Source organism: Lepidothrix coronata, unplaced genomic scaffold, assembly GCF_001604755.1.
Source record: "Lepidothrix coronata isolate B3197 unplaced genomic scaffold, Lepidothrix_coronata-1.0 Scaffold109, whole genome shotgun sequence".
Taxonomy (NCBI): Eukaryota; Metazoa; Chordata; class Aves; order Passeriformes; family Pipridae; genus Lepidothrix; species Lepidothrix coronata.
In genome coordinates this window covers 1728284-1754039 of record NW_016690289.1, presented here as the reverse complement: position 1 = coordinate 1754039, position 25756 = coordinate 1728284, and the positions used below count along the sequence as shown (strand labels likewise).

At 40.9% G+C, this 25756-nt stretch overlaps 1 protein-coding gene and 1 long non-coding RNA gene across 2 annotated transcripts in view; one reads left to right on the top strand and one right to left on the bottom strand.

Moving 5' to 3' along the window:
• LOC108501850 overlaps positions 1 to 25756 on the top strand; it is a 40012-nt gene that overhangs the window by 4573 nt on the left and 9683 nt on the right. Inside the window, exon 2 of the long non-coding RNA XR_001876295.1 lies at positions 23535 to 23565. This is a non-coding gene — a long non-coding RNA (uncharacterized LOC108501850). The remainder of the gene's footprint in view (positions 1 to 23534; positions 23566 to 25756) is intronic.
• On the bottom strand, positions 10499 to 15401 carry LOC108501849 (carboxymethylenebutenolidase homolog). Its single transcript, XM_017824114.1, has 5 exons — positions 15196 to 15401; positions 14445 to 14552; positions 12464 to 12606; positions 11972 to 12063; positions 10499 to 10765 (listed from the first exon to the last, which is right to left on the bottom strand). Exons 1-5 carry the CDS (start codon positions 15399 to 15401, stop codon positions 10586 to 10588), a joined length of 729 nt encoding a protein of 242 aa, XP_017679603.1. The 3' UTR covers positions 10499 to 10585.

The following is a 25756-nucleotide window of genomic DNA, read 5'->3' as shown; positions in this document are numbered from 1 at the left end:
ACTGAAGTTAGTATTTGTTGCAGGGAAGTCAATGTAAAAAACATGGTAGATGTTTTCAGATTTTACAATGTAGCCTGAAATACTTTTTGGCTAGATGCTGAGTTCTGAAAATACTCATTTACCCCTGAAGCATCTGTCACCATGCAGAGGCAGTAAAAAGAAAGTTTAGGTGGGAGAGAGGTGGCATTTAAGGCTTTTGTATCACCTCAAGGCTGTGTTTTCAGACCTGTTTCCTCCCCCCTTGGTCATGCAAGCTATATATGCCATCAATAAACCAGCTTCGCAAATAGCACATTATCTGCCAATGCACAAATGCATACAGAAGCAAATTAACTGCCAAAAAATTCTTTCCTCACTGCAGCTGACACTTGAAACGTGTGAATTGCCTGTAAGAAATGCTAGGCAGTGCCCAACCCTGCCTTCCCATTGCAGCAGAGAGGGGACAGATTCCAAACTAGAAGGGTTTCTACAACTGAGCCCTCTGAGACAGGAACTCTCTGGAAATGATTCAGTTATGTCTCCCATAATCTTCTCACCAAATACCTAAGCCCAGCAACCTTTGACATAGCTAGTCCCAACAGCCCAAGACATTTGCTATCCCAGGAAGTTTAGTTTTGTCTCTAATTAGTCTGACCCCTTCTCCATGTTTTCTTGCCAATAGCTTTCCTCTGTGTTATTAAGGCAGCAGAGCCTGCTAGTGACAGGTCTTTGCTGATAAATGCTGGGGCAGTGTTGCACATGGGAGGGGAAGACGTGATACTCCTCTTGGCTCCTATCATCGCATTCCCTAGGGAGCCACTGGCTCTCATTGCTCTGGGGTGATGCAGCCATCAGCTGCCTTGAGAGTAGTTACACCATGATGGGCAACTACTCTGGCACAATCAAAAACTCTTTTCTTCTTTCCGTACAACATCTTAAAGGATCAGTCTGTCACACTTGGCAAGACACCAGAAGAGAATTGTGCTTTCTCATGGCTTGTGTTACTGGGCACTTTTAGACAAAGCTTTTTGAAGCAAAGGAAGCAACTTGCAGTCTATGTTTCCAACACTGGATGACAAAACTCATCACTAAGCCACTACTAAGAGAGTTGCCCTTGAAGGAGGGCAATGAAGATAGTGAAGGGCTTTGACAGGAAGCCATATGAGGAGCGGCTGAGGTCACTTGGTCTGTTCAGTCTGCAGAAGAGGAGACTGAAGAGAGATGTCATTGCAATCTACAACTTCCTTGTGAGGGGAAGAGGAGGGACAGGCACTGATCTCTTCTCTCTGAAGACCCAGAGGTCCTGACCAGTGACAGGACCTGAGGGAATGGCCTGAAGTTGTGTCAGGGGTGGTTTGAGCTGGATATTAGAAAAAGATTCTTCACACAGAGGGTGGTTGAGCACTGGCACAGGCTCCCCAGGGACATGGTCACAGCACCAAGCCTGTCTGAGTTCAAGAAGCATTTGGACAATACTCTCAGGCACATGCTGTGACTCTGGAGATGGTCCTGTGCAGAGATGGGGATTGGACTCAATGATCCTTGTGGGTCCCTTCCAACTCAACATATTCTGTGAATCTGTGATTCTATTCAAAGCAAAATAAAAGGTCACTAATTCAATCCCACTTCTAAGGAGTCATTAAAAAAGGCCACCTTTGCTGGTAGATTAGCTGCATCCAACCTCAAACAAAACAAAACCAAAAAAAACGACAAACCAACTTAAAAAAGAATAAAAAAAAAAACCTACGGGGAAAAAAAGTAGTCTCTAACAGCAGCAGGCAATGTGATATCCAGCTCCCTGACGTTACTTTTTTTTTTCATGGCATCTCAAACTTTCAGCCAGTCACCAAACATAGACCACTCATCAGAAGACTTCTCAACTTCTCTTCCTGAAAAAAGTCACACACACACAGACACACACATACACACAAAATATAACATTGAATGAATTAATCAAACACTGAGATTTTTTTTGGCCCTTCATAGCATGGAAGGTTTCTATCCAGTCATAATTTTGATTTCTTTTTCCTAAGTAATGTTTTTAAATACCATTGTAACCTCTTCTACAGATACCTGTGAGTGTCAGAAAGCATTGATAGATATCTATATATTCTTTTTTTTCAATGCCTAAACCACAAAATACATTTTGTGATACAAATCTGGAAAATATTAATACTTTTATCCCTACTATTTACCGGTTTTGAGAACATAATTTGAAACCGTACACAGTAAAACAATAGACTATCTTGTAAAAGATGAAGTAACTAGGTCCTGATTACAAAAATTTTAATTTTGCATACAACATATACCATTTAACATAAATGCATCATTAAAGGGTTCCATGTAAATAAAGACAATTACATAAAATAGATGTTTACTACAGAGCACTCACTTATGAGTTAGAAAAAAAAAAACAACAGAAAGACATCTGATAGACTGAGATCAGCAAAAAACAAGCAAAAGGAAACTGTGTGGGAAGAAAGGGAGGAGTGTTTTACTGATTTGGTGACTGGAAAAAGGGAAGTACAGGAAGAGTCCACTCAGTACTGCAGAGTTCCTGTATCACGAGGGTGCCCAAATCCTGGCTCAGGATGACCTCAGCTGAAATGTGTTGTGTGACCAGCAGCACAGTTGTGGTGGCACATTCAGTAATGAATAGTAGAGTTTTTTCATGCAGAAGGAAACAAGCAGGGACTCCATCACATGATGGCAGAGGCTACCATCACTAGGTCACCACCAGATGCTGTCGTGTGTTCTCCCAAGACCGACCCATAGGGAAGCAATGGGATCCCTGAGAAATAACAATCATCTTTCAGTTATTAAATGTCTTTGGCTCTCTCCCTCCTCAGACACACCTTGTGTATGATAATGATCATGGTGAAATGACTGGATTGGTTTGGCCTAAATCAGACCAAAACATGTTGCAAGCATTTATTATTTTTTTACCTTGTTTGATCATTTCTATCATTTCTGTGGGGAAACAAAAACAATAAGCCCAAACCAAAAACCAGCAGTGACATTCACAGTGTAGTGTGTTTGGAAATGTATGGGCAAAATTGTGGTGCCTTTGGATAACCACCTGTCAGAAACACACACACTGCTTTGAAAATGAACCTTCCTGAGCCCACAAAGAACAGGTTCTTTCCCATTCAAACTGATCTAATAAGAAACTACAAGCCATCTATCTCCTCACCTCATACTGCACTAGGAAAAAATCCAGCTATTTTCCTCTCAGTAAACATCAGTGCACCAGTTCAGAAGAGTTCTGAAGCAATCAGGCAAGATACATATGACTTCTCTTCCTTCAGACACTACTACCTGAAAACACTCAGTTCTCCTCCTGTCTAGAGCAATGGATACACCAGTCTTCTCCCTTGACCACTGCAGTACTGGCAGTATAGATGGAGGGAAAGAAGGTATTACAAAAAGAAGTGTGACACGGCATGGATCACTAAGAAAAATTACAAGTAAGGTAATGTGGATAAAGACCAATTCATCACACACTGAGTATTTTGACAGAGCAGACTCTCAATGTAATAAAGCAGCATACTGTTGTACCAGTGATTTGCAAGTATCCTGCACAGCATGAAAAGTGTGTGTCCATTCTCATGTTGAGAATGTTTGCATTTGGTCACAAGACAAATGTACTTCCAAACATGGAGCAGAATAGGGGATATCAAGTCCTCAGGAAAGACAGTAGCAAGCAGCATGCTATAGACCAATTAATTGTTCCAGTGTATCAGAAAATCCAAATGTTCACAAAGGTAGCATTCTTATCTTCAGAGACACAGAGCTCCTTTCAGTTCCACAGATAGATCTCAGCCACATGGCAACTGTTTGCTGACATTTGATTTCCTTCATTCTCCATAGACTGAGGGCATTAAAGGCACTATCTCTCCAAACCAGACTGCTAGAGAATCACATGGAGGTTTGCTTTTGAAACTGCAGGCCAGCTCAAACCCTATATTAAGGTTTATAAAGTATAAAGCAAATGGAGTACCTTGCAGCATATCCAGTTTTTGCAAGATGTTGCTGCATTTTGGAATTTAACTGTTGCAGGGTATTGAAAATGAATGTGAAACATTTGCGGGGGGGGAAGGAGATTGTATTTAATACCTCATGTGTATTTCTGCTGATGACAATTTTTTTAAATCCCATAATACAATTCAGCTTGAATAACTGTTTATTTTAAAAAGACTAATTTAGAGTAAACACTTATGTTTCAGAACATACTATTTTTAAAAGCTGTCTCACATTGCTAGGAAAATTATCAGAATCACTTTTTACTGCATCATGTATTCTACACATACTACATGTGTGGTCACTTCTGTAAGCAAAAGAGAGTGAGAGAAGCATGCTGTACTCTGCAACATTCCACAGCAACGTTCCTTTTTGGTTTAGTATTATGGAAATATATTGTTCAAACTGCTCTTGTAATAGTTTCCTCTCATGTATGAGAACAACAGTTAGGCTAGAAACCATAAAGAGGGAGATTTCTTGGAGAAGAAAAGATTTCTTTCATGTATCCATTAGTTGTTATCATATGAGCCATGTATCTGGCGTTTGGGTGTTGCCGTCCAAGCATATCATGAATCACAATCAGGGCTTTACCAGTGCTGGCAGGTGGTTTGCAAACATATGCCTTGATGTGCTCAACTTGTACTTCCTGCCCACAACCCTCACAGTCAAACCTGTCTCCAGTACCGTGTGGGCCATCATTAGCCATCTAGGAATATGCAGGAAAGCAAAAATGAAAACCAGTTGTTATTTGAAGTAACAACTGTGATTATGAATCATTATCTTCATGCAATCCCCCCAGTCCCCTCCAGACACCTAACACCCACTTGGTAGTGCAAGGTTGGAAGAGAAACTGCAGGTGTTTATTGTAAATAGGCTGTTGACACATTCATTCCAAAAGTATTCATGAATTTCAGGTTAGTCAGCACAACCCATGAGCGTGGAAAGGCCAGAAGAAGGGGTTATGTCAGTCTACCATTCCTAGCTTTGTGCCTGGAGCAATCCAGCATGTGATAACTACATTTCCATGTGAGTCCTCTCACACTGTGTTACATAACCATTCCTCTCATGTGGTCTTACAGTTCCTCCTCATAGGCAGACACCTCGTAACCTCTTAATGTTTCTCCTGGGGGACAACACTGTCAGCATGGTGCTTTTCTGACTACAAGTTTTCTTTCTGTATGTCCCCTTTCCCTTCATCCTTAGGGAATCCAAAGCCGTGCTGCCTACATGGACTTTGCTGGTCCCTTGTATCCACTGTTATGTACAATACTTTTCCAGGGAGCCCATCATTAATTGATATCTCTAAAGGTTCTAATAAACCAACTCAAAGAAGGTAAATCAGCAGGTTTCCCTGCAAGTTACCTACTATGTAATCTGAACTGAGAGTGGTTAGAAGAACAGAGAGATATACCACCGTTGTGCATGTAACACACCCTCATACATCACAGATACATAACTTCTCCAGAGGTATATATTTTAAATGACAAACTGGAAACTATTCCATTTCTTCTCAAGTGAAGGAGGTTTTCTGAAGAGTATGTGACCTAAGAGGTCTTCTCACAAGAGTCCCTCAAGTTCAGTATAATTTTTTGTTCCTTTCAACAGGAGACAGGCCACTGTACCACCTTTTTAAACCAAACTAATATTTGGTGTCCCTTTCTCTTTCCCCTCCACAGGCAGTAGATGGTCATATACAGAGCATTTTTTCTATCCTAGTCTGAGAAGCCATTTAACCTCACTCTGCTCCCACTCTTAACTGATCAAAATGAAACTGTTTGCTTATTAACATGAACTGGTCTCTTTTCCCTTGTAAGTGTATGCACTGGAACAACATTCCTTGGTCTGGCTGGTCCCCTCACTAAAGTGAAATGCAGAATGATGGCAATAAAAATCAAATGCACTCTTCAATGCTTAACTGTTTTTTGTTAGGAATATATTTTAACCATTTATCCCTTTCTAGATATTCTAACTAATTCAAATAGATGTCAAATAAAACCTTTAATACACTTCCAACACTCTCTCCCCTCTTCAATTTCTCTGCTACATTGTAACACAGTAAATGGTATTAAAAACAGTTTCAAGATTTCATCTATCACACAAACCCTCTCTATAAAATAAAACCAAATGCCAAAACAATTTGGGTAAGACCCAGTTTAGGCAGAGTCTGATCTGTGTACTTCTAACACTGCCACCACAGCACAAAAGCATGTGTGTTGCTCTCTCACCCAGAGTGGTGAGCCTGGGGCAACAGGATCAACACAGAAATAGGTCACAAGATCCAAAACAGCTCTAGTTTGGAACACTTCTGTGTCTTCTCCTTCATCCATTTATTTATTTTTCCTGCTGCTCATCAGCCCTTGTCCAGTTTCTTCTGTAGCACGTCTTCAAGGTGGCAACTCCCCATTTTCTCTTCCAGAAAGCTCTGATCCTCAATCATAGAAGTGCCAGACACAAAAATGGAAAAAATGGTCTCCACAATACTCCATACTGTAGTAGAGGCTTCTCCTACCTCTAGTGAGCACTGGCGATGCTTGGATGGCAGAAGTTCAGATTTACTAGTTATTATTTACCAGTTGTTGAATACTGCTTGTTCAGTGACAAATATTTGGACTTCTCCTCTCAACTGAGTTTTAGTTTGCTGAGTCATTTTAAGGTGATTTTGCACTATTTGGTCAATCAATTTTAACAGAGAATTGCAAGGAAATTAACTCAGCATTTTGGAACTAATACTATTTGCCATGATTAAAATTCATTTAAACAGCTTAATATAACTCTATTTATACTTGCTTATATAAGAAAAAAAGATCTTACAATGAGCAAGCATAAACAGAATACCTCTGGGGTAAAATTTACGTCATGCTTCTGCCAACTCATTGGCTTGTCAAGTTCTAATGATATCTTAAGGCAGTTCGATTTTGCTGTGTACAGGAGATAAATTGATAAATATTCAGTAGAGTCAAATAAAATGCAGGGTGTGGCAATGTTGTATGACAACGAGTGTTTTCTCTGAATAACTCCTTGGGAGGAGGTGACATTCCACCTTTTATCACAACCCAGCAGGCTGGTGCCTTGCTGCTCGCAGAAACAGCATTGAAGAGCTTTGCTTGCTACAGCTTCCCACTTACTAGGAAGCCAGGTTTCCTTTGACACTGGTGTACCTTTACTGCAGGATTTGACAGGGACCATTCAGAGTGTTGATTACTGTAATTAGAGCCAAAATACCCAGAAGTCTTCATACGAATCAAGGAGAGGGGCCCCATCTTGTGGAAATTTCCTGGAGTGAGTATGGTCTGGCTGTGAAGCTGTTGACCACAGTACTGTTTATGCAGTGCTGAAAGAGTAGCTGTGATAGCCAGCTGCACCAGCATCTCATCTAAACTAGTTATGTCTGGGCTGAGAAGTCGGGGGTTATGTTAAAAATCTGCCTCATTTCCCTCTCTCAAGGCAAACAATCCTCCCATTTCTGTAGGTGTGAAGAATCCTGCCTCAATGCAGGTTTTAGAAACCTGAAGGGAAGTTTTACCTACTTCCTGCAACCCCCTTGCCTGCACACTGAAGAGAGGGAATGAGTGCTGAGTGCAGAGGGGGTGATCTGAGATGAGGTCAGGGCATCCACCACGGTCAACCAACCAAGCCCAGGAACAATTTATCGGGGGCTCCAGAAGCAATGGCACACATGGCCACGTGCTGTGAGCAGCAGGAGAGCCTGGATGCCCAGAAAGGCTGGAGACACCCTGTGCCAGCCCTAACGACCAAGGGCTGAGTACATTTGGAGAAGAATACAGGCAGGCTTTCACATCTCTTCTATAAAAGGTGTTTACACAACCTGTAGCTGCATCCCACACATACTATCCCACACCTACAACTGGCTCCTTAGCTTCACCTAAGGAGGCTCCCAACTGAACACTTATTTTTAAGAACCTGTGTAGTGTTTGAGAAAACAGATAGGAAAAAGCTGTTGTACATGCAGTGTGTGTTTCTAGCCCACTTCAAACAACCGGCATTTTTCACTGCAGGACAAGATACAGCAGACACTTGCTTTCAAAGCTCCCTTGAACTCCTATTTTCATGATTACATGCTTGCCCCTTGTCTCGTGTATGACATGATGTATGATGCTACTTTCACAAACCCATGATACTTGGATAATTTTTATGAGGTCATGCAGGCAAAGGAGTGGTGCCAAGGGCCTGAAGCTCTCCTTGGACTATGTGGGAATGTTGTGGGATTGGGACCTGGATGTCTGGCTGCACAAGATACAGCTAATGACCTGGTACAGCCATCTGGGGACATGGGCTAACAGAGACTTGTACAGAAAACACCTGGTCAGATTGGCATGGGGATTTTGGAGATTAGAGGATATTTGAGGTCGAAGGCACACCTGGAAGTCACCTTGTCCAATCTCCTACCATGGATCAGGACAAGATCACACCACTCAAAGCTTCACTCACCCTAAATGGTTTTTAAACTCCCCGAAGAGGGAGATTCCACCACTTCTATTGGCAGGTTACTCCAGAGCATGGTAGTGAAACATCTTCCCCTCCTCAGAGCTCCACGTTTCTCCAAACTCCTGCTGCTTCCTCGCCTTTCCCTATGCCCTTCTGCCCTTCCGACACGACCGCCTTCACCACCACCGTTGAGGGCGAAGGTAGGGGCAGCCCCCCAGCCCAGCCTCGCCCCACTCCCGCTTCCCAGTGTCTTTCTCGTCAAGTCGGGCCCCACGGCTGCCGGGATCTGGGGTGGGAAGAGCTCTCTGCAGCAGTCGGTGCCTGCCTGCAGGTAACTCTCTCCCGCTGGACACAAAGTGCCCTGCGCTCCCGGTACACGCAGGAGCTGGGGGTGCGGCCCCGGCCTCCTGCGAAACAGGCGAGGGCTGCAGGTGAGAATGATGGTGGTCCTGGGTCGGTAGCACTTCTGCATTTCTCCCCCAGTGCTGCCTGCAACCTGGTCTAGAGTTGTAAAGCACATCCAGGGGAGTATTAAAAAAAAGTATCTAAACCAAAACCAAAACACACATACTTTTCATTTATTCTTCTTGGTGTCAGAGGAAACTCATTTCAGCAGGTCACTGCGTGGAGCAGGACGCTGAGTTGCAGAGCGTGGGGCTGCTGCTGACAGCTTTGCAGATGCGCATCACCCCAGCAAGAAGGCCAGGCACCAAGATACCCGTGTGCTCCCAAACGGCATCTCCCTTGGCTCTGACACAACACCTGTGTTTTCCATTTCAAGTTTCACTCTCTCTGGCTATGGAACATCCTCCGTCACCATGTCCATAGCCATGCCTCCATCAACACGGCTGCCCAGAAGATGAAGACAGACATGCTGACTGGGCACACAGACACTGCCTGGCGCAGCTGAGAGCTGAGCAACAAGCAGTGTGTACAGTGCCTCATGGCTTCTCTCCTCACAGCAGTATTGTTTACATACTCAGTCTGTTGAGGTATGTAGACAACCACCATGCCGTGACCATATAGTTACACTGAGAGGAGAGCAGTGTGTGAAACTGCCAGACATGCCTGATACCAAAGGGAAAATAATATTAATGTAGATGGTTAGCCTTAATTTATGGCAACATGAACAAGGCAACAGGGTGAGAAGCTGTTGTAGACAATAAAAAGGGACATGGATTCCTTAGAGAATCTCTGAGTAAACACTAGTTGCCAAGTCATTACTAAGGCAATTAAAAACAAAAGAAAAAGCACAGCAGGTCAACAAAACTGAAGCCAGTGTGGTAAGAGTTAATGGGCATGCTTATTTTTGTTTATGCATTATGCAGTTGGAAGAATGTAAGGGTGATAAAGAACAAGGGATATAATGTGAAGCAAACAGTATAACCAGGACTGAGTGGGGGTACCTGTTTGTCAGCCCTGATCACCACAGTTTGAACCAGGACAAATCCACTGTTTCCACAGGTTCATAGAATAGAATACAGAATAGAACATGCTGAGTTGAAAGGGACCCATCAGGATTAGGGACTAGTTATATTTTTCCTTGACATTCATGAAGAAATACAAGAAGTACCCTTCTTAATATTGCCAAGGTAGTACTTAGAGAGTGCCATCTAACAACATCATTCCTTCCTAACTCTTTAATATAGCCAAGTGTTTGTTTCATGCATGGGAAATTCTGCCCAGGATAGCAGTGTAACTGAGACAAATGCTTTGTAGATAATAAAAGAAAATGTCTGTATGCAAAACCAGGGTGCTTGCATGTTAACACCTATGGCCACCAATCATCATACCAAAACAAAGCCTGAAATTACTCAAGTAAATTGAAATTACTCAAGTCATGCTCACTATCAAAGACAAGTGGATAAACAGTATCATTACTATCAAGGTCATAATGCAAAATAATTAAGCAAATAGGAAGCAAGGTAAATTCAAACAATTTTTAATGCCTAATCATTCATTAGTCCAACTTTGATTTCAAAATCTTCTGTAAATATTGTAAAAAATAATTTAAAACTATAAATTAAAATGTACCTATTTTAGCTTGTGACAACTTTCAACATACTTTTTCTTTTACTGTTTTCTTCTCTCAATTAAATCACTCACTGATCTTGAAGCCTATCAATCCCTACTGCTATTGTCAAACAAACATTTTGATCCAATCAATCATATCCTTTCTAGCTTCTTCAATATAAGGTTTATCATCAGGTTTCATATCTTCCGGCTTCAGTTGTGCAAAACCATGAACTTGTCCAGGATAAACTTTAATTTTATATGAAACTTTACAATACTGTTTCAACTTCTCCTCCAATAAGAAGATCTGTAAAAGAAAGTGATTTTCCATTACATTTTGGGGGGGGGGTGAGTTTGCCAAACTTGTCATTTCTCGTAGAAAAAACCCTCTTTGGGATGTAAGACTGAAACTATTTTTTTTATAAGTATTGGTGAGTCTAAGAACCTCAACAGTTACAGCAAAGATGGTCTGGTAAATCTCATTGTCACAAAGGAACTGGTGCATTTCTATTCAGATTCTTAGGCTTGTCATCTATACATCTAAGCTCTGATCTTAAGAGAACATATTCCATAAACCTCAGTGACCATCAGTCCAAGACATTTTGATAGGCTTAGTAACAGAGTTTAAGAAAACACAGAGGGTTTTTTTTTTTAGTTTGCTTTACAAAAAGACACTGTTCCTGCACAATCTTTTGTTGATAAGTACATGCAAAGTACTAATCACATGTTTATGTACACATATACATCTGCAGACACATTCTTGTGCTTATTTGCATTAAAAAGTTACAAAATAGGAGAATGAACACTTATTTTGTGTCAAAAACTTAATTCTGCCCATTGTGTAGATTAGAGAGATTTCTGTAATTTATTTTATGTTCTTTCTTTTTTTTTTTTTATTCTTGTCACTGAAGAAAAAGCATTTGTTCACAGAAGAGGGCACCAGTTTCCTACACATATATTTATCCAGCCTCTCAGATATGCTTACGGTAGGGGTTATATCAAAACATAGATGGCTAGATGGCGGCCAAGAGTCAAAAGAGAGTCTACAAATTGTTATCATCTCAGTTAAAATCCACACCCAGTCTTCCCATACAGTTCATTTTTTTCTTCTTATGCCAAAAGCAATTGGTCATTGGCCCCCATCATCAGAAAATTCAGTTACTAAGCTGAAATTACTTTTTTTTTCTCCGAGTGGCTTAACTACCCGATTTCTCATCCACAGCAGTAGTATCTCAAGGTTTTGAGATGCTTGGCTCATACCAGTTGGATCTCCCTGCCCAGTTTCACACTTTGCTTATCTAGCCATTTGGAGATTAATGGATCGTCTTTACTGCATTTCTCACCTCAAAAAAGAAGCTTTGAATAACTTAAGCAAGATGTATGGGAAGGTGAAATACAAACAAAACAATCTAGACTGTCTAATTTTTTGTATCTGAAAATGGTTTCTAAAAAGGATTTTTGTGTGGGATAAATGAATTATCAGAAAAGTAGTATTTCCAGTACAAAAGTTTACCTGATCCAAAGAAATGGTGTGGTCTTTCTCGCCAAAAATGAAAAATGTCGGATTTAGTAAATTGTATCTTTCTTCAGAGTCTCTAATTATTCCTATAATATTTTGAGAAACAGTCTGTTAGTGAGGTTAACAGTCTTGCAAGATAAATGGCAAATAAAAGACAAAGTTGCTATTAAGGTTTACTCATTAGGTACACTACTTAGATCAATACAGTTTATATTTAGGTGGAGAAAAAGCATTTGGAAAATATATTTTGTTGCTCTCCAAGCACTAAAATAAGATTAGAAAATTTTTGTGCAAAAAAAACCAATTTTTTTCTTGTCTACAGTATTAAAATTTTTATACAAATATAGCATATTGTTGAAATAACCATAATTAAAATCTGCAACTCGCCTTTGAGTTTTTACAGAAATTGCTACAAAGCAATAACTACAGTTACAAACTATGCATAGTCATGAGAACCCAAGTAAGTTTTCATGTGTTCTACACTACCATAGAGGGACACCCCAGCGGTTAATTGAGGATTTTTCAGCATCAAGTGATGTACTGCCATTCCACCCCAGGAAAACCCAACGATACCAATCTTCTTTGCACCGCATTGTTCCTTTAGATACTTCAAGACAACATCAGCTTCCCTAAGACATATAAACAAAAGTAAACTAAGGACTCTATTGCAGAAGCAATATTTGACAATTTAAGAAGAAAATCACAAGAGTTACATGATATTGTTTTCTGTGCTGCACCTCCAATCATTTAATACAGGGATTACTTTAAAAAATCACATTTCAGCCTAGAACAGTGTCTTCTATTATTAAATTAGAGTGAACATCTCTGGTCCTAGTTTAGGGAAGTACAGGTGTAGGTACTTAAATACTTACCTGAATTGTCACCTGCTCCTGTGTTTTCAAAATTAGCAAATTTTTAATTGAACCACTTTGTCTAGGAGAGGACAACTAAAGACAAGACATATCTGCAAGCAGAACAACATCTTGCATTATGGACTGTAGGAATAGATAAGCTTCACTGCACTATCTCTACAGAGTCCACCTATTTAGATAAAGATTTATCCTGACTATGTCATTCCTGTTGCATGAGTTAATACTAAAATATCCTACCAAGCCCACATGCAACAATGTTATACTAAAGTAGCAATTACTCAAAAGTACACTGTCAGTATCTATAATGTTTAAAAAAACAAATTTTACATGAAGTATAATGAAAAAAAATGAAAATTATTTTCAACGCAGACAAAAGCAAGTCAATTTTTTTTTAAAATTCCTGACTTCTTAAGCCTCAATAGTTTAATCTTCTTTATTATCTACAGAGTTTGAAATAAAGTTTAAATGCAGATTGCATAAACTAATAACTATATTTTCAAACAGTAGGTATATCATCACAGGTTTGGTTAAGCTGACCAAAAAAAAAACATATGAGAGTGACATGAAGAGGAGATTGTGGCCAGGCTTTTTCAGATTTGGCTTGTATGGAAGGGTACTAAGAAAGTCATGGGTGTGTTGGATTCCAAGTTTTCTGGCAGAGCAATGGATCCAAACTGGAGGGGACCCTCAAAAGTGAATACTGAAAAGACAGCACAGGCATGACCTGAGATCTCCATTTTTTATGGCAGTGCCCACATATCTGCTCACTCTTTGGAGTAGAATTTTTTTATAGTTGTTAGTCATTTGCCTTTTCAAAAACATCTGTCACAGCTTCTGCAACTATATTGTCAAAAACATCAGTGAGAGATATTGAAGTCAGGCTGTCACTGCTGGGATGTCTGGAATGGGTCAGAAGAATACTTGTGCCTTAAAGGTGGTACGTGCCTACTATCATCTTCTGAAGTTCTGAGCTGTGGTGATAGATGCTGAAGAAAGCAATGTCTCCCCGTAAATCAGAGAAGCCTTGTTACAGGCACTGCTAGGCTGTACAGACAGTGGTCCCTCTATTTCACACAGAGAAAAACAGTACAGTTGATCAGATGCATCTTGGGTTTTGGGCAATCTTGCAAAATTTTGTGTAGTGCTGCCCAGGAGAATATCATCTGTACCTATCATAATCTACAAGGCAGAAAGCAAGATGGGCAAGTGACAGCCAGCAGATAACATCAGCAATTATAGAAGTGTTTTTCTTGTTATCTTGAGGAACTGGGGGCAGAATCAGCACTTGTGGATGAGAGTGCTGGGTATTTCATAGCTTGTGAAACACTGGGAGGCTGTGTGGCCAGTATAATATAGTTAGAAAAGGGCTCAGGAAAACAAGGTGGGGACAACAAGCAGAGTGATGGGCAGAGCAGATGATTCTTTTCAAATTCCAGCCAAGACAGTGCCTGGACTCAGAGAAGAATCACCCAGAATTAGCAATTGTGTTTGTGCAGCCAGCTTGCCCTGCTCTGAGGTGCCATTCCAACATTTCATACAAATTCCCCTTGTTTGCTGGATGCTTTTTAAAGTTCTAGTATAAATATGTATCTTACTTGTCTACTTTCATAGGATCGTGATCTTTCATCCAGTCAGCAAAGTCAGCCCAGTGATCAGTAGATTTCCAGGGTTCTGTTCCCTTGAAGAAGTCTGGGCAGATGGCTCTGTGTGAGACATAGAATGAAGTCAATTTTCATATCCAGTTGGGGAGAATCTGTGAATGTCTAAATGTCTCCTAATGTCTTCCACTCCAGAGTGCACTTCTACATGGCTACTATCTGAATTATGTTTTACTCATACTTTCCTGACAATCAGCAGAGCTAAAAGTATACGTCTTTGTATGGAAAAAACCCACCAAACCACAAATAAATGCTCATTGTTTCCTTAGACACACTTAATGCAAAAGTAAAGGAAGTAAGCTACCCTCTTCATTCTATATAAACACATATATACCTCTTTACTATTAAAAGATAAAGCAAATGTTCAAAAGGTTTGGTTCTGAAAAGCTTATACAACCGAAAATAGATACCAGCATTTATCTTTTGATCACCTACACTGCTACATAAGCACAAACACTGGCATTTCATGACTCCTTGTGGCTTTGTGCTCAGGTAGCCACTTAATGGGTCAGTTTTAGTAGCTTTGCTGGCTTTGTGGAAATGTTTTGTCCTTCTCCTTTTTTATTCACTCAGCCTGAAAAGGCACGGTTGCCCTATGCCTATGCAAAACATCACATGCCATGCCTAGCTTTGGGCCTGGTGATCTATTAATGCATTTAAGAGGAAGACAGGAAAGAAAGTTGCTTACAAATATCCATGACCGGCAATCAAATCGACTATGTATCTAATATCTGGGAACTGCCATCCAAATACGTCATGAACCACAATCACAGCTTTGTCCGTGAAAAAAGATGGTCTACAAACATATGCCTTAAGGTACTCAATTTGTACTTCATGTCCAAGGCACCCATAGTGAGATCTGTCTCCAGTATTATATAGAAAAGGATCAGCCATTTGAAAACCTGAAAAAAAAAAGACAGCAAGAAGGTAAAACTAATTTGTTAAAACAAATAATTAAGGGCAAATAAAGGCAAACACGGTCTGCAGAAAGTAGTTTAGTAGCTTCTGTAAATAACATTGACATCCTTGTCTGAAAGGAGAAAGTAGAAAAAAGCAAAAGTAATGTTCCAGTGCAGAATGGCTCCTAGTCCACTGTGTGTTATTAAGCTGAGAATGAAGAGAAATACCAAAATCAAAGTTATAAAGTAACTTACAAATAAACTGTGCATGTAGGTCTTGATAATCATGTCACGTTTGTTCTGCTCCCATATGGCTCTGTCAGCACTGGTGGGATGCTGTACAGCTTCAGATGTCACTCTCTCCCCAGGCATGGGGCCATTGTGGGGACTCCATGTGTGTTTCTCTGAATTATTTGTAAGGACCACAGCACTCAACTGCTACATTGAAGTATAGTGCTCAGTGCTTCTCTCGGTGCTGGTGCCTGCTAGCTAACCTGTGCTTCTGTAGCTGCATCACAGCTGGTCTGGGAGCAGATGTATTGGATGCAATTATGGAAGAACTGCAGTATGGATTTGTGAACTAGATTCCCACGTGTTGGGCCTCTATGCCCTTGAAAGGGATTGTGAGAAAACAAGCATATATGCAAAGCTCATTCAGAATGTGTGAGAGCATTTGGTTTTTTTCCCTTCTCCAAAAGTAGCAATTACGAACAATGAACCAGTAGATGTGCTAGACAGATTAAAGTCAAAAGCTGTTCTGACTCTCTGTGTCAGGAGCTTGGAATGGACTCTGTGCAAAAAGTAGATTGTGATCCTGTAATTAAAACTGGTGTTACAATGCCTCTATACAAGGTATCCAATTAAGTCTGCAGGGGCAATGTTAATAGTAGCATTTCCTAGTCATGTACTGACTTTGAAACTGTCCTTGGGGATGCAGTACACATGCTTATACATTATGACTATCTCTGCTTCATCATTTCTACATCAGCCTACTATATGATTTTGGGTTGTAACATGTACTTCATAAAACTATCTAGTCTTCATGGAAGTACAGCAAATTCTGTTAAAAATGTATGCCTTCCTCAGTTCTCCATTAACTACAATAGCAGAGGGATAGATTTCACAGTCTAATGGGAAATTTTGCCAAGGCAGTACAGACACATTTGGAACCATGGTGCAGACAGACTGAAGAACAGAGAACTGATGCCAAAGAGACTTACTGCTTTCTCATGCCTTACACAACACTTCCCAGTTTGCGTGATTCACACAGGCTCAATAACAGCATCCAGATTTTATGTTCATTTAGACTGCTTTATACCCAAGACAATCAGCCTTCCCAATGTATAGTCCAGAGACATTTGTCTTCCCCATCCTCTCCCAACCCTGGGGCTGCTGTCACCAGATCTGGCAGGGCCAGCACTGAGTCTGAGCAAATACACTTGGCTGCAACCATAACCCCTGGTTGATAGCGTGGTGTAGAGATACAGGAACTGGGCAGACGTGGCTTTCCTGCTAGAATTAAGCTGCTTCAGGTATAGCCATTAGGTGGATCATCTCTCATCATGAGTAATCCCCTGCGCTGATATCTGAGAACCGATTACATGTGTTAATTTTCTCCCACCTTTCTCAACTTCTGAATGCCAAGGCTGGTGCTAAAAAGCATGAAGCAGCCTGATCTTCAGGACTAATACCTCCACTGTTTTGGCATCATGTGAAAGAGGAAGTTGTAACACACATGGGGGAGTATCTCCCAGTTTAAGGTAACCATAATGCTTGAAATGCCTGAAAATGCTTGAGAAAGAGGTCTGATCATGCAAAAATACTTCCTACCTCTCTTTTTATAACCTAAGATGAATGAGCTTGTTGAAGTGCAAGAGGCTGCCTGGAGAAACCACAGGCACACCCAAAGATAGCTAACACTACTGGCTTCTGAGATGGCAGCCACAGCCTTACTCCACTGAGGTCTTTTGTTCAGAAGGGCACAACCTGTGATATCCCCTTCAAGAAGTAGTGTTTAGGAGGCATTAAGCTATAAGGCAGTTGTGAAACAGCCTATTTCCTATCTATTTGTTGCTTCTCAGAAACCATTTCTTTGGCCTGTATTGACTGAGGCCCAGCCAGCTGGCTCTCCTCCAGACACCAGGCTGCAGAGAACGTTAGTAAATAGTCAACCACACCTGAACTGCTTAGAAGTTTGATGAGATCCTGTTCAGTCAGAAGCTTTATTTGCTCCCGCCTGCTTTGTCCCACGCAATGTGGTGTGGCAAAGCAACAAGCCAGGATATTTCCTACCTATCCTGTCTCACCTCATTCCCTCTTCCCATCAATTCCAGTCACTACACTTTTCCTTTTCCTGCTTTCCCCATGGCACGGTTCCAAGCAGGCAGCATCCTGTCTTTATGCCCCGTGCCTCATCACTGAACTCCAGCACAGAGGAGACGCAGGGCCTGGTGGGAACAGGGGGAAAACTGACTGCTGGTTACAGAGAAAAGAGACAGATTGATGAATCTGATGTCATCCTACTGCTCCTTAAGGGTCTTTTTGTAGCTTCTCCTTCTCAACAATGGTCCTGCTCTTCCTCGGGTATCTTGATACCATTCAGCTTTTGTGCAAATAACATAAAAACCAAAGGAAGTTATTTACACAAGGCAAAGGTGGGCTCCTTTGGGCAGTAGAACAGACACAAACTACTATATTTCTAGGGAGCAACAAATTACATGGTTAAATTCTGCTGAGTCTTAATTTTCAATATGAAAAAACAAATCCCTATTTGGAAAATGAGGTTAAAAATCTTTTTAAAAACAGTCAGGTTAAACAGAGGCAAAGATATTTCTCAGGATAATCTCCACTTCTCAGAAGGTGAGCATGAGCACATGATCTCAAAGCACTGTGCTGTTTGGCAGAACCTTGGACTACTGATGCCAAGATGTGACATCTCTGCTCTTTTCCTGAGTCAAGCAATAACATTCTAATCTACAGCAGTATTTTATTTCAATGCTAAGTGCTCAATGGACCAAAAAAAAAATAATGGAAATTCATTACCATAAGGGCAAAAAAAATTATTATAGTCCTTTGATGTGAACTTGCTACTGATGAACATAAATTACCTGTGTCCTCAGAACTATCACTGTGCCACAGCTTGTAACAAGGACTCAAAGTTAAATCCAGTCTTTCCCAAAGTTGACAGCCTTTATCTTTACCTTATCCACCCCTTGCTACTAATCTTTGTGCATTTTTTTTACTAAAACCAAAGTAATAGTATCTCCAAAGGAGTGGATTTTGCTGAATTTTTCATGCCTTTTCAAAGAGCTATATCTTATTGCTTAACAATTTCAGATTTTCCCATTCAGCACAGGTAAAAGTAATTATCCTTTTCTTCTTCCAACTCAGTCTGTATGGACTGGTTTGCCATCACATACCTGGAGTACAGGATCCTGTTTTAGCCCAGCTTGCTTCTTCTGCTCAGTGAGACACCACCTAGATTTCTCTAAACACAAAGAAGAAAACCAGCTCTGCTGACAGTTTTGCTCCTAGTGCTGCCCATCCAGTTTCCAGGTGCACTTCAACTCTTCTGCAGACTTTGGGATTGGGAAGTGAGGAGGAGAGACTTAGCACAAGAGTCATCCTGAACGGAAGGGGTGGAGACAGATCATGCAGAGAGGCAGGGTGCAACAGGCTTCACATCAGTTGCCTTTACTATCTTTTATTTATTTATTATTTAAGGAGTTTAGGCAGAAAGATGAACCCAAACACTGCACTACACTATTATGTGTGTGGTGCAGCCTTTTCAGACACTGCAGACATTTTAGACCTCAGCATTTATAACTGAGGCACTCAGCACCGCTGATATATTTGCTGATATATTTTCTTGAAGAATATTCATGTAATTTTATTGTCAACAATAAATGCCCTTAATGGGATTTGAGGTGAATTAAGATGAATCTGTTCCGGCAAACTTGCATCATAAAAAACTTAAGTCTCCCTAGCACACAGATTAAACATATTACAACCACACCCACAAGTATTCCCAACAAGTTGAAAAGTGTTCCAAGTTATTTTTGATTAGACTTGCTTTCAACAAGTGAAAAAGATTTGAGTCTGTAGTGGCTCATTGAAATTTTCCATTCCTATTTCCATAATGGCGTTGTATGCAAGGAACATCAGCTTAGCCCTCAGGCTGAAGTATACTATAGCTTTCATTTTCTCTGTGTGTGTACGTGGTTTGAGTATGTGTGCAGGTTGGGGGTTGGGAATGAGAAAGAGAAAAGAACTCAAAGAAAATGACAATATAATTTCAAGTCAAAGATCAATAAGGAAATTTTGATTCTTACTGTATACGACAAACAAGTCCAACAGTCATCTGCTAGACGTGACTCAGCAGTACCCAGTGTGGTAGTGACCACTGTAATCTATGACCATCTGTTAAAGAGGTGAAGGATGGATTCAGTTCACCAAACTTCAGGCATTTACACTGATGATGTCTACATGTCAGCAAGTTGTCTACACTCCCACAGTCATCATCAAGATTTAGGGTATGATTCACACTCCATGAGTGCCTTCTTTCAAATGAAATAGATAGTCTCCTAGATGCCACCAGCTGTGTTGATCATGGAGTTTAATGGCAGTCAACCCACCTAGAGCAGGTGGAGATTCCTGTGCTGATCACATAATCACCCAGGCACAATAAGTCCCACCTCTGTGTGCTGTGGAAGCTGCACACAACATAAAATTTAAATTTGTCATGACCAGGGAGAGGGTGTTTGTCCTGTCATACCTGTCAGTAGCTTTGCAGATCAGGATTGTACAAGAAACTATTAAAAAGATTGCTTATGTTGCAAGGGAGGGAGGGGGAAACTTCACAGAAAAGATCAAGTTTATACTTTGATATTAATGGCATCTTGCTTGAGTTTGTCTAACCCCATCTGGGTGGGTATGCTGTACTCAGTTCCACGAGACTAAACTATTGTTTTCCTACCTCGTCCCCACAGAACTTTGGTCTGCCCAAGATGCAGTTCCCCGTGGAACAGATTGGGCCAGCAGAAACACACATCTGATCCCACATGCATCTTACAACTGTAAACTCTGGTGCCCAGCCTTGGGGGTGGTTAGGGTGAAAGGAGAGCAAAGGACTCACTCTGCTGTAATGCAAGCCTTTGCCTGCGCACTGTGATTATGTTTGACTGTAAACCCTCTATCATTTGGATCTCCCATACATGAAGAGACGGTTTTTGTCCCTGAAAGATACAATCACCTCTGTAATAGACTCAGGATTATGGTGGTCATTGCATCCATACATTTCCTACAGTCTCAAGGAATTTATTTAATTTTTTATGCTTGCTGTGAACATCTCTATCTTTAGGATTAAAAAAAAAAAAAAAAAGAAGAAGACAAAAAAGGATTAGAATGAGCACAATATATTCATTTGTTCAAACACACAGTGGTAAAATTTCTACTTGACCTGAAATACACAGCTGGTTTTTGGTTGGTTTTGTTTCTTTTTTTTCTTGAAGTTTTGCACCCACACTTCTCCAATTGCTCTTCCTGGTTTTATGAAAAGTGTGTGGAATAAAACCCCAAAGTAAATCCTCACAGCTTTGGCTGCAATTTTAGCTTTATGCTAATACAAGAAACAAGACCCTAGGACATGCAAGCCTGCTGTCCCAAGGCAAAATAGAAAGGTATTCCCTCCTAGACAACTACTGACAGATAAAAACCCAGAAAGGCAAGTACTCTGGTGGCATCTAGTGCAGAAGCAAGACAGTCGGACAGAGAAACTAATGAACAGGCTTAAACATGCTTACGGTCACCTGGTACAGTATTTAGAGTGCTGCTGGTAATAACAGACTCATCAGAAAGTTGAAATCATTACAAAACTTACGTTGTGAAAAACCTGTTCAAAGCATCTAGAATGAGTGATGCTCTGCTTGCAGCCTAGAAGCTGCAGATGAGGCAAGAGGGACAGCAGGGCTCCCCTCTCCTCCTGTGCAGTACCTGCCAGCAATAGCAGCCTTGTTAAGGGGCTACCTCTGCTGAAGATACCTGAGGAACTGGTGGAGAGGCTCTCAGGAAGGGCCAGAAGAGAGTCGTGGTGGGATGGGGTCAGTACAGTGCAGCTCTACAAGGCCAGCTGTAATGCCATAGGGGGCTCTGAACCATCCTCTGCTTTGATAGCCAGAAGATTCCTTTGGGATTTGGGCTTCTTCAACAGGGGAGCATAGCTATTCCCTCTCACACAACTTCCGAAAAGAGAGCCGCCTTAGTGGGCTTGTAATTTGGAGCTTGGTTTGGTGCTTTTTTTTTTTCCTGTATGTTATCCTGATTCCTTTTCCTGCATCCAGTAAAAGGCTGCATACCTGAAGTTATCTACTGAGTCATCACTTGGGAGGGAAGAAATATATTATAACAAATCTGATTTAATATTTCATGTTTCTGGCTTGGGTCTCTAGTGAGTGTTGAATGAAGACCCTTGGAAATCAGGCCAGCTCTTCTTATTGCAAGTCAAGGCTTGGCAGGAGGTTTACATGTACAGATACTTTCCCTGTCATCAGTGAAAACTACTCTCACATTTATGATTTTGTTCTTTACCATCTTCCTAGCATGGTACTCTAGAGTTTGTGGCTCCCTTTGCCTGGAGCATTACAAAAATTCTCCAAGGAATCCTCTGATCTGATTAGTTGTGAACTGTATCCCCGCTCTTTCCCATGCTTTCACGTGTCTAAGCAGAAAGGCTCCGAAGTCTGTCCTCTGTGGGAGTAACCTTATCTGCTTCATCTGATGCCTCACTGGCAGGCATGGCCATGTTCCCCGCACTGATCAGAGCACCCGCTGCTCCTCACAGGGCACCAGGACCCAGGCCAGGGTGATTGCTGCTTCTTCACTATAAAATTTTTGCATCTCTCACCATGCTTCCACTCCCTTGTGATTTTATTAGCTGCTGAAAAACAAGAGACTCAGTTTGTCATCATCCCTCCCATTTTGGTCATCTCCCCCTTGCATCCTCCCCTTCTCCTGGCTTTCCACTTTACTCCATTTCTGGAAGTTATTTGAAGCCACTGGTATCAACTGGTTTCTGGTTATCCCTTCTAATATCCCTCTGAATGTTCTGGGGTTTTCTGGAGGGGATCAGGTCTCAGAGCATACAAGTACTTCTCTGCCTAAAATCCAAAGTATGGCTTTGACCACAGGGGCAGGAGGATGATCTGCAAATTGTAGTTTTCAACAGGTATGTTTGCTTGTTGGCAACATAGAACTGGTTGACCCAATAGCTTCTGGGTTTCTCATGCCTGGATTGGATTAATTTTTATCTAAAAATAAATTGTGTTATTCTCAAATTTCCTGTTTCTGCTGAAAGAGCCTGTGGGATTTCAGAGGGTGTGCTTTGTGAACTTTATTGAAAAAGGGTGGAGTATAACTTTAATTATGCCAAAGCAATAACAGGAAAACTATTCTAATATTGTGGGTGACATGCAAGGAGGCATATTAAAATTACCTAACACTGCCCAGGTGTTTCTAGGTTATTCAGTAGCTCGTCACTTTAGTAAGAAACACTTTTAATGGAATTTCAGTAAAAGCAAATTATTCCAAATAATAATGAATATTAATAGCTATATATAGGGAAATAACAATGGCTCCAAAATAGGCATCCCAGATAAAAGGCATCCCAGCATCAGTTTTTCCCTGAACACTATATATGCAGACATGAGCAAGACAACAGAATTAAGAGTATTTTTGCATGGACTAAGAGCTGATTTCCTTCACTAAAAGACTGAACACCTACTTTGTGTATGATTTAAGAATATGTCTATTGGTTTTTCTTCCCAAATATTTTGTCTTCTTCTCTAAAAAAAGAAATCCAGAAATTACTAAAACATACCTCTTTTTTTCTTTCAGTTATCCACCATTCATATTATTACTTTCAAGGATGAATTCATTCCATAGATTCAGTCATTGAAACTGAATCTTGTATGCAGAATTTTCCCCATAAAATATTGATCTAAAAAGATATATATTTGGTCTGTTTTCTCCAGGGCATAATTCTTTTTTTCTTCTTCTTTTTTTTTTCTCTGTTTCTTTATTTGGTATATGCTGTCTCATACAAAACTCATCCAATGCTTATTTTATATTTCAGGAACTTTCTGGGATGAATCAACTAGAAGGAGGTAATTTTGTTTGCTTGTAATTTGGGCCATGTTTGCACTGAGATGTAAGCACTATTTCAGTCTTCAGTACATATAGGTTGCCCTGGGCAAAAGGCTGCACCCTGTGCCCATAGAATTTATCCCACTTTTCAGAAGAGAGAGCTTCCATGAGTAGAAATCCGACTTCTCCTCTGTAAACTCCCAGTGCGCACTTGAACACTTTGATTTGGCTGAGATTTTCCAAGATATCCTTTTTAAAGCCAAGAGGACCCCAAATTTTCCACTTACATATGATTCCCCAACAGGTTTTACATCTTCTAGATGAACATTTAGGAGTTTTTTTCCCTAACTGGAAAAAGGAGAACTGTTTACTACTATCAGTGATTACTGAACAAATCTGGCAAAAATTACTATACTAAATCAGTGTTTTAAACTCCAAAACTTTATACAGAGTGTCAGGAAGAAAAAATTTTTACCCATGTTTGCTCAACTTTAAAAGTCCTATTTTGCAAATATGCCTATGCATTAGTAATCTTGGACTGTATCCAGGCAGCTTTGGACTGTATCCCACAAAGTAATACAGACGCCCAAGTGCAACATCAAAGCAATAAGTTTAAGGAAAGTATATATAAGAGCTTCTAATTATATAACAAGACAATTACCATACATAAATCAATTCCAAGCAATCAAGGGACTTTATTAAATATGTTTGCAGAGAGCACCTGTCTTACCCTTTTTCTAAAACTAAATAATGAACTTTGGCATAGCAGAAAAAAAATTTACATTTTACAGTAATCCTGCAGTTGAGTCTGTGCTGGGAGTAAGCGTATGTATCCTACAGTCCGTGCCAGTTGAAAAAAATGAGTTTCCAAGAGTCCTTGAGCTGGAGTAAACACATAATAGAGCATGTCAGAAGACCAAAGGGGTCCAGACAGAGAAGAGGCCAGTCACCCAAGTGAATCCTGACCATCACTGCCCAGGGCAGGCACAGGCAGGCACACAGGCAACGTGCATTCCATGTGGAAGGGAATGCTTGGGCCAGGCAGGCCAACAAGACTGCAGTCACTGCCCACTCTGTCGGGTTCAGAGAGGATGTCTGCTGCATGTGGCATCAAGCATCATGGTGTGGCAGAGATTATCTCCCCCTGCCCGCCCAGATACCTCCCCCTGCCCCCCCAGTTCAAAGTTTTGCAAGTGCTGTTTATGCTGAAGCAGCTGTGCCAAGAGTGAACTCCAAAGCTCGCTCTTCCGCAGCTCATTTGTGAACTAGCAAGTTTCAGACTGGAGGTTTCAGCAAGGAAAAAGCATGAGCTTGAGCAGGAGACTCCAAGGCCTGGCCAGATTTACTCTAAAGGGCTGACATTAGCACTTCCAGAGATGACAATTTCCAGCATTGCTGCTTCCTTCTGGTCTGAAACAAATGGACCTCAGTTTCCTAACAGACTGACAATGGGATCTCAGAGAGCTGAGAAGTTGTAGGCCATGAGACTAAATGCTTAAGGCCATCTTATTCAGTCCTTCACATGGTTCGTCTCTAAGGAGCTCTGATTTCCCTTTATTTCCCAGGAAGCTGCAGAGATGATAGCCTGTCTGTACTAGACACAGCAGCTACCATAAGGCAGGTCCCTTCCAGAGACTTGTCTTGAGCTGGAGCTCAGGCCTCAAGACAAGCTCCTCTGTTCATTACAGCCTGTTCTCCTGGTTTAGGAGGAAAAAACTGCCCAAACCTGAAACCCCATGCTAGAATCAAATTCCCAGTCACCCACCTCTTCAGAGACCAGCAGTCTGGACCACAGTTTATAAGCTTCCCCAGATCTCCTGACTTGATCTCAGCCTGGGGAGCTGAGATCCTTTTTTTGTTGAGTGAAATCACCACTTGCTTCTACCAAGCCAGACCTCAGTGAGTTTCTTTTCTTAGTGTATAAATCTTTTCATAAGCCCAGATACAAATGATGAAAAATTCTCCAGGGTGTGTATCATCTTCTGTCTTATTTTCTGGATAGAGAGGGAGAGAAAAAAGGGAAATTAGCAATCTTCTCTGCAGAAGGAATTCATAGTGTGTGTCTACCATCACATACTCTTTCTCATGAGAAAATAATAGACTGACATTAATGGGAAGCATTTGTCTGAATGCCCATACAAAAGACAAAATTCAGATATAAAGGAGATAGGAATAATGTTGGGGGGGGAAGTCTTGGATAGGCTGGTTCTC